General features: G+C 48.4%; 2 protein-coding genes and 1 pseudogene across 2 annotated transcripts; 1 reads left to right on the top strand and 2 right to left on the bottom strand.

The window, feature by feature from the left end:
* Positions 1-2,312: 2,312 nt before the first annotated feature.
* Positions 2,313-3,945, bottom strand: LOC112346856 (pentatricopeptide repeat-containing protein At4g02750-like). Its single transcript, XM_024676656.1, has 3 exons — positions 3,817-3,945; positions 2,958-3,569; positions 2,313-2,801 (listed from the first exon to the last, which is right to left on the bottom strand). Exons 1-3 carry the CDS (start codon positions 3,943-3,945, stop codon positions 2,313-2,315), a joined length of 1,230 nt encoding a protein of 409 aa, XP_024532424.1.
* LOC9639948 (protein transport protein SEC16A homolog) lies at positions 3,614-6,105 on the bottom strand. Its single transcript, XM_024676569.1, has 7 exons — positions 6,020-6,105; positions 5,843-5,965; positions 5,270-5,781; positions 4,879-5,215; positions 4,732-4,824; positions 4,394-4,674; positions 3,614-4,344 (listed from the first exon to the last, which is right to left on the bottom strand). Exons 4-7 carry the CDS (start codon positions 4,957-4,959, stop codon positions 3,945-3,947), a joined length of 855 nt encoding a protein of 284 aa, XP_024532337.1. The 5' UTR covers positions 4,960-5,215; positions 5,270-5,781; positions 5,843-5,965; positions 6,020-6,105; the 3' UTR covers positions 3,614-3,944.
* A 543-nt stretch (positions 6,106-6,648) lies between these two features.
* LOC9640219 lies at positions 6,649-8,640 on the top strand (annotated as a pseudogene).

The raw sequence follows: 8,640 nt of genomic DNA on the forward strand, positions 1-8,640 counted from the left end.
AATCCTACAGCATTGCCAGGCTTATAGGCATACCTGAGTAGTGGTCACTAAGAGAGGATCAATCAACCATACACAAAGATTGTCATTTTGCAGTGTGGCACTCTTGGTACTTACTCTTGCAAAGTTCTTTCTTTCCTTTCAATCTAACTCTAATCCATTTGTGTTTCTATTGCTAAACAACTGATACAAACAGTTTTACGTGAACACTCATGTCCTTCCAACAAAAATGCTCTATCTAAATTGATGGAATCAATCCAAGGATATTGGCAGTGGCAATGCAAGGTGGGAATGCTGGGCCTAGAATTGTTGATCAGGTAAGTCATCACATCTTCATCAGTTCATCATCTCTCTCATTGCTTCAGAGATAGTAATCAGTAACACTATAAATTACAAAAGTGAAGTTCATGAATAAGAAAATGAAATGACTTACCAAAGAATCAGCAATTGCAAACAAGGCTTGAGCTACTTGATCCACACTCTTCACCATCTATCTATCCACAGCCAGAGTATGCTCTATGAATTCTTCCTTCTTCAGATTATGACAATAAATTTCCTTCTTCAGATTATGACAATAAATTTCCTTCTAGCTATTTTCCATTGTATCAATGAGGCTCACATTGTTGTCACACAATGCTTTTGCAAGTTGTTTTGTAAGTTGTGTGCAGGACTTCTTCCTCAGCCGGCCTAAACTATGCTTTTCAAGATTGTTCTTGTTTCTTGTCATTGTATGAACAAAAACTACAAAACATACCTTTAGGCTCTGATTCTCCATATGGAGGTAATAGTGATCATTGTTGTGAAGCTCTTAGTGTTGGTAATGATGATTGTTAGGATGTAGATGGTGAAGACATTAATTCCTAAATCTATCTTTGTGAATTTACAGTTTGACAGTCCTAAAGCCACTCGTCCATCATTGCATAGAGTTGATCATTGAACTTTGGTGGTAAATCAGCTTCACGACATTGCTCTGTTGTCATGTTTCAGTACTGCTTTTGCCAATAGGAACATGATATTCATATGACTTGATTTTGTTGAAATATACTCCCAACGAGATTGGCATTTGCCCAGGCAAATGGTTGACACCATGTGTCAAACAATAGTTGAAAACTTAGTGAATGATTGGAAGTCTAAAAAATCCAAAACTTACTCGGAAATTTGCTGCCAATGAACACTTGTAGTTTTGTGCCTCTTGAATGCTACCTCATTGCTGTAAGAAGAAATCATGCTTCTTTGCTTTATTCAGAGCCAACAATTCATTTAAAGACCAATGCCTCCAATTTCTAGTTGGTTTCAAAGGCTTCAGTGGAGTGGGAGCAGTAAAATTCCCCTTGCTGAATTGAGAACCATCATACAGAAACTCTTGCTAACATTGAGTGGAGAACACAATCTCCAAATCGTTCAACTGTTGCTCTCCCATTCTGCTCAAGACCCCAAAACCATGAATTGACATCTCAACATCAAATTATGTAACTATCCTTCATTATGCATCCCTATATATCCCTATACTAATTCCTAAAGCTCTCCAAGGATTTGGTTCTTGACAGGTATGGCATTGACTTTGCGGAAGATTTGATAAATTTCCTTGTAAAATCGCCTTGCATACATGCTTTGCAAAGAGCAATCCATTCAACATAGATTAAGCCCATCATAAAAGTGGGCCAATTGTCTTTAAATTTACTTCTCTGTATCAACATCCAATGGAGCCTTCGTAAATATCAAGAATGGGCTGAGGCCCAGCAGAGAGGATAACATATAGAACTCAGAGAGGAGAACATATGAAGCATGTCGGGAGGCAACGAGGGAGATAGGATACAAGGAAGGCAATGGGAACGAGGTATCAATGAGCCCATCTCCACCCGCGCCTCAAACGCAAGCATTTCACACTACTACTTCCCACTTTCAACAGGAGCTCATGATAGACTCTCACCGGCATGGTCTTGAGAATCTGGATTGCCACGCCTAGCATGGCACTGATGTGGAGCAGGAGGAGCGCAGTGCTGCTGCTCAAATTCACAACAGCAGCATTGGATCTTGCGTTGCTGGCTATAGCAAACCCACTGCACGTAACACTCCAGATAGATTTCTGAAGACTCTCCTATGCCCAATCTCTGTGCGTCCCGCTATCCATCCATGGGGGATGGGGCGGCTCACGGAATGGCTGGATATCAACGATCGATGTTTGGGTTAACACATCAAAACAGTGAAGAATCAAGTCTGAACTGCTCTGAAGATGTTCTCCAGCATCACATAAGGCAATGCATCACTCACAAGGCTGGACTGGCACGTAAATTCCGCAGCATGCATCCCTCGATTCATCTCCCCGTGGTTTTTGCACGCGTTAAGAAACGTTGCACATGCAACTCCATCAGCTGGACATCCTCGGCCTCTTTCAATCGCCCTAGTCGTCCGAGAGCATCAACAATGCAGGTGTAGTGGTCTTGCGAAGGATCCAATCCATTGTCAAAGCTCATTGCCGTGAAGTAGCTTACTGCTTCCTTGACGAGCCCCAGATGGCTACACGCCGTCAAAACGATGGCAAACGCTGCCTTGTCGTCGTCAAAGCCGTGAAGAAACATCGCCCAAAAGAGCTGGATCGCAGAATACGCATGCCCGATCTGGGCATATGCTGCAAGAATCGTGTTCCAGGAGACCAAGTTCCAAGTTGGCATCTCATCGAACGCTTTCTTAGCATCAAGAATATTTGCATCTAGAGCATATACCACTAGAATTGTGTTCCATGAATAGGAATCCCAGCAGCAACACAAAGAAAACGCCCGGATCGCCTCTTTGAAACGACCTCTCTGGGCATAAAGAGCGATTATCGCGTTCCATGAAACAAGATCTCTGTGTGGCATTTCTTCAAACAAGTGTTTTCTTGATCAGCATCACCGTTTTTCGCGTATGGCTTGATCATAATCGTCCACGAAAGTACGCTGTGCTGAGGCATACTATCAAACAAACTCTTGGCTTGAATCAAATCCCCATTTTGGGCATAGCAGCAGTGCATCGCCCCCCAGAGGATCGCGTTTCGGTGGACAATCTCCTGGAAAGACATCCTCCGCCTCCTCCACGAATCCATTCTCCGCAAACATGACGAGCATCACCGCGCGAGTGATGCTGTTCTTCTCGGGCATGGAATCAAACGCAGCCTTCGCATCGCCCACTCGCCCGCGCTGCACGAAACCCTGCACGAGGATCGTCCACGCTACCACATTCGTCTCGGGCATCCAATCCAGCACCTCTCTCGCTCGCCCAATCTCTCCGCCGAGAGCAAATCCCCGCAGCAGCGTCGCCCACGTCTTGCAGTTCCTCTCGGGCATCGCATCAAACACCGCCTTGCTCGATCCAATCCGCCCGCAATCGCCCAGCGCCTTGATCATCGCAGTGGAGGAAACTACGTCCCACACCGCCATTCGATTGAACGCTGCCTTGGCCTCCCCCGGATGCCCACTCTCGGCATAGGCGCTCGCGAGCGCCGTCCACGACGCGATGTTCTTGGCCGGCAATGCATCAAAGATCCTTCTCGATTCCCCCAAATGCCCACACCGCGCGTAGACAACCAGTGTGAGCTACGCGCGCCATATTTTAAATCCGGGAGATTATTCGAGGTATATTCATCACAAGGCCTTTGCTTTTATTTGTTAGAGTTTCCTTTCTCTAGCAACTTTAAGGAGCTTCCGCGCTTCGCTCGTGGCTCCAAAGAATCACCCTAGCCAAAAAAAATTCCTCCTTCCACGACTACTACTTCGCTACACTGCTCTACCAAAATCCACCCAGCAACACTACTTACTTGTGGAGTGTGATTTACAATTCCACCTCTTGCAAGTCGTCTCCAAACACTCCGGAGGAACTGGCAGCTTCGAATCCCACTGTGCCGGACTGTTGATGGTGGTGCCGATGAATCGAACTTTCCTGGTGTTGGTTTTGCTGCTGCTGCTCGACCATCACTGTGGAGTGACTTCCAGAGCTGGAGGTGGCGGCAACGAGACGGTCGACGGTGCTGCTGGATAGTGATTCGAATAGAACATTGCTGGCGAAGAGCTGCTCGAGAGATGATCAGGTGTTGGCCCCGGATCGTTTCTCATATCCTGTACAACCGGCTGAGCGAATGCTCCATTCCCGTTTGAGAACGCCGTGTCGGAGACAAAGGCCGGTGCCGAGGAAGGATCCACCGAATGGTTGCTGTTGATATCTGGAGCAGCGGCAGCAGCGGCCGCAGGCACGAAAAATCTCGCTGGAGCCAAAGGCTTTGCGCTTGCCTTTGGCACCACGCCAAACAGTGGAGGAGAGTCCGATGATGTCTTGGATGGTGTTACGCTACCTTTGTTGAATGTATCGACATATCTGCAAAACCCTCGTGAGATTGGAGTGCTGGGAATGACCAAAACGGTACCTTGATCTAACGTTTTGACGTGCGCGAGCTGCGTACTGGTTACTGCTCGGAGGCATTGGTGGGATTCCACTCACAACCGGTTGCGCCCTTTCTGGAGTTGGCTGTGGTCTCTCCGGAGACATGGAAATAGGAGCGCCGTTCTCCTCCACGCGCGAGACGAGCTTGTTTGCCGTGGGAGGAGGAGCCAACGGAAGGTCTGGCGCTTGTGCCTCGGCTCCTTCTTCAACCCAGCGCTTCAGTGTCTCGTCGTATCTAAACTTGTTGCTGTCACCAAGCTTTGCCTGCATCACATACCCGACCATCAATCAGCTAGCTCTCTTTCCAAAGCTTCTACAAACCTCCTTCGAAGGTGTTTTTATGAAGCCCATCGCTCTTTGCACGAAAGAAGTAAAGACGCCTCTGTTTGGCGTTCCTTTTGCTGGACTAACGATCTGATGAAAGAATACAAGTCTTAATCGAAGGCACACAAGAGCAAGTCGAGTTACCTGTGCAGGCCTAAAGTCAGGCTCAGAAATGCTTCTCGCTGGCATGTTGGATCTTTTCGTATTATCACTTATGGGTTCCATTGATGCCGATGAGGCAAGTATACACTGCTTCTGCTAGAAGCTGTTGCAGGACAGTTATTAATATCAGCATTATCGGAAGCTTTTGGGATCATCTTGTGTAGATCAATATTGCCAAAAAACCGTAGGAAAGTGAGTATAAAAGCCGAGTGTCCGCTTACAAACCTGAGAGTGGATACGAAGACGCTTTTCCAAGGCTACAGCCGCTTCTTTGCACATATCAGCTGCATGGCCCGCTGTTTTCAATGTTTTCCAATACCTTCGAAGAGAAACCTTGTGTTAACGAAGCATACAGTTAAAAATCACTACCAACCTTAAAGCTTCGTTTATCTTTCCAGCTTCAGCAAGCATCGACGCATAAATAAGCTTGTATGGCTGAAAAGGAGGTAAAATAAACTGGGAATTGCCGGTCACTCTTGCAAATTCGTACACTTCCATTCGCTGATGAAGAAAAGGTTAACAATTGTTATTGAGGACAAACACGGCTTACCTGGATAGCTTCTGGACTAGCGTACGTGCGTGGATACTTACAATCGTCGGCACCTATAAGACAAAGTCTGGCACAAGGGGAGAAAGGCTCAAAATGCAAGAAGATAGCAAATATGGGCTCCACATATCTCAACGTGTGACCATGTATATACCTCATCTCGATGTCTCCAGAGACGCTGGAACCGGTTGAGGTTGAAGAGCTGTTACGTTCGACGAATTAGTGTTCCCTACGAACACTCCGGCATGTTGACCAGCACAAAGAAGAGTTAGAGCCCGGAGGGGAAACCCTGGTTGAAACTGACGTTGAGCCATCTCCGCTATAGTGTCGGTGTAGAACTATTAAAAACCACAAGACCATCACTAACGGTCTATACATCAAAGCTACAAGACAAGGTACCTTCTCTCCCAGCTGCCGGGCCATAAGAAGAGCACATCCCCAAAGTTGCCCGCCTTGAGCAGCCCGTAAAGCCTCTTTCTGCTTTCCGGCAATCAGTAGCCTTTTCACCTCAAATGCAGTTGCCTGTCGCCAGAAAGTTGTCGTTTGTATCAACTCAAGAGAAAAAGACTGCCCAACCTGTATTTGCTGTTCGGTTGGAGTTGTCTGTAGACAGCGAGAGCCAAAAGCCCATGACTCTACATCGCGCTCCTCCTTTATGTTCTCAAACAAAGCCTTGGCTTCTTCCAAATGCCCTTTTCTGGCAAATGCCGTGACGAGGGCAGTCTGCGCAACGATCGTCTTCACGGGCATCCGATCAAACAAATCCTTGACAGAAGATATCTTTCCACTGCGGATGCAAAGCGTGATCATCACATTTCAAGAGATCTCGCTCTTCTCTGGAGCCAATTCGAAAATCTCTCGCGTTATCAAGATGCCCGTTGTCGGCATATGCCGTGACGATCGAGTTCCACGTGGAGGCATCTCGCCGGAGCATCCCATCGAACGTTCTGCGCGCTCGATTTAGATCTTTCGCCTGTGCGTAGGCCTGGATCATGATGTTGGAGGAGAAGAGCTTAGGATTCTCTATGGATTCCAAGATTGCACGGGCGTCATCGACGCTGCCGCATTTGCCATACATCTGGAAGAGCAGATTCGCGAGGTATTTGTTGCGGCGGTGCTCGCTCTGCGCAATGCGGGCGTGGATTTGCCTCCCCTGTGAGAGCAAGCAATCCTCTGAGGTGTCTGTGGAAATCACGAATTGGGGAAGAGCAATGCCATAAACTTTGCTGGATCTCACACACATTCGCGATTCGCGAGGTATTCCTTGCGAGAATCCGAGAATCCTGGACGGAGAAAGAACATTCCAATCTAGCTTAAGAAGAAGAAGATAATCCATCTTGCCTTGCAAGAACAAGGACACCCTGGAAGAAGCAAAGATTTTACTCTCTGGTGACAATTCCTCTACTCCACTGGGCTTATAAGATTGGCTCTCTCCTCCATTCTCTATAGCAATGAATTTCCATCTCTCTTTCTTGCTCCTCGAGATACTAGTGTTCTTGAGAGCTGTCGCCCTAAATTCGCCCCCACCGCTCCCTCTCCGCCCAATTCCCTCATGGCGCCAGCTCCAGTTCCACTCGCGCCGCCTCTCGATGTTCTTCCACTTCGGCGTCAACACATTCACGGACTCGGAGCGTGGATCCGGCCACGAATCGCCCTCCATCTTCAACCCGGAGCGATTGAATGCGTCGCAGTAGATGGACGTGGCCCAATCCGCGGGCGCGCAGCTCGTGATCCTCACGGTCAAGCACCACGACGGGTTCTGCCTGTGGCCCTCGGCCTACACCAATTTCTCCGTGGCTAGCAGCTCTTGGCGAGGAGGGAAGGGGGATGTGGTGGCCGAGTTCGTGGCCGCCGCCAGGGAGCGTGGATTGGACGTGAGCTTTTACCTCTCGCCATGGGATTTGCACGAGAGCTGCTATGGCGACACTCTTCTCTAGCACGAGTTCTACTTGGAGAGCTTCTTACTGGGTGAGTGAGACATTCTTTGCTTCTTCTTCACGCAGTTTTCTTGGTGGCATGATCACTGTGTGATATGTTTGCATTTGCTCCAGCCCATCAAACGGTTTTAGCATTAGGAGCTCGCGAGCTTGTGGGCTTTTGTAGTTTTCATCTCTAGCAGCAGATGCCTTGACGCGGCATTTTGTTTCGGCGTGCAGATATGGGCCGATCTCCGAGGTGTGGCTGGATGGTGCGAAATCACCCACTGCAGTGAACATGACCTACGATTTTGAGCCCTGGTTTGACACGATTCATCCCCGGTGCCAACATCTTTTCTGACGCCAACGTCCCCGACATCCGATGGGTTGGGAACGAGTATGGCGAGGCCGGACAACCATGCTGGGCGATGGCGAACAGATCTTCCATTACGATCGGCAGGAGCGATGGCCAGTACGTAAAATCCATCCTTCCATGAAACCTTCGTTCTCGTGAAACTCGATCCAATTCGCAACATCAACAGGTACTTGATGTCTGGAGAGAGTGCTGGAACCGACTGGCTCCCTCCGGAGTGCGATATCTCCATCAGGCCCGGTTGGTTTTGGCACAGGAACGAGGCTCCAAAATCCCTGGAGCAGCTGCTCGACGTTTTCTACAAATCATCCGCCAGGAACTGCTTGCTCCTGCTCAACGTCCCTCCAAACTCGTCGGGACTGATCGACGAATCCGACTTCCAGACGCTGGAGCGGTTTAGCTCCGCCATAGATTCCATCTTCAGCGTCAACTTAGCAGCGAATCCCTTGTCCGTGACAGCAAGCAGCGTTCGCAGCTCTTCGTTCAGGCCGAAGAAAATCCTTGACGAGCGTATGGAAACTTTCCGGGCTCCAATGCAAGGGGAGTCGACCGGCTGGATCGAGCTTGATCTTGGCAAGGTCTCAAAGTTCAACGCACTGGAGATCCGAGAGCCAGTAAACATGGGACAAAGGGTCATGGAATATCTCGTCGAGACATGGGACAGCGAGCTGGGCTGGTACCTGGTGAGCAACGGTAGCACCATTGGTTACAGGAAAGTGGATCGACTGGAAGAGGATCAAGTATGCGCTGCTCGCCTCGTTTGACTGCTGATTGACGCGTCGCAGGGAGATCCATTGATCTGCTTCTTTGGTTTGTACTTCGATATGTACAACCTCAGGCACTTGTCTTCTATTTAGAAGAGAAACTACAAGAGGATATGTATATTTCATGGATACAGTTTTCAGGTA

This window comes from Selaginella moellendorffii, unplaced genomic scaffold (genome assembly GCF_000143415.4).
Source record: "Selaginella moellendorffii unplaced genomic scaffold, v1.0 SELMOscaffold_17, whole genome shotgun sequence".
Lineage (NCBI taxonomy): Eukaryota > Viridiplantae > Streptophyta > Lycopodiopsida > Selaginellales > Selaginellaceae > Selaginella > Selaginella moellendorffii.

Excerpts from the sequence above, each read along its gene's own strand:
- LOC112346856 (XM_024676656.1), bottom strand. The coding sequence starts at position 3,945 with ATGGTCGAGCAGCAGCAGCAAAACCAACACCAGGAAAGTTCGATTCAT. Across the intron at positions 3,570-3,816 it reads TTGGAGACGACTTGCAAGAG|CTCACACTGGTTGTCTACGC; the intron begins GTGGAATTGTAA and ends TGGCGCGCGTAG. Across the intron at positions 2,802-2,957 it reads TTGATTCAAGCCAAGAGTTT|AGAGGTCGTTTCAAAGAGGC; the intron begins GTTTGATAGTAT and ends CTTTATGCCCAG.
- LOC9639948 (XM_024676569.1), bottom strand. The coding sequence starts at position 4,959 with ATGGAACCCATAAGTGATAATACGAAAAGATCCAACATGCCAGCGAGA. Across the intron at positions 4,825-4,878 it reads CTGACTTTAGGCCTGCACAG|ATCGTTAGTCCAGCAAAAGG; the intron begins GTAACTCGACTT and ends TTCTTTCATCAG. Across the intron at positions 4,345-4,393 it reads CGTCAAAACGTTAGATCAAG|ATATGTCGATACATTCAACA; the intron begins GTACCGTTTTGG and ends AGGGTTTTGCAG.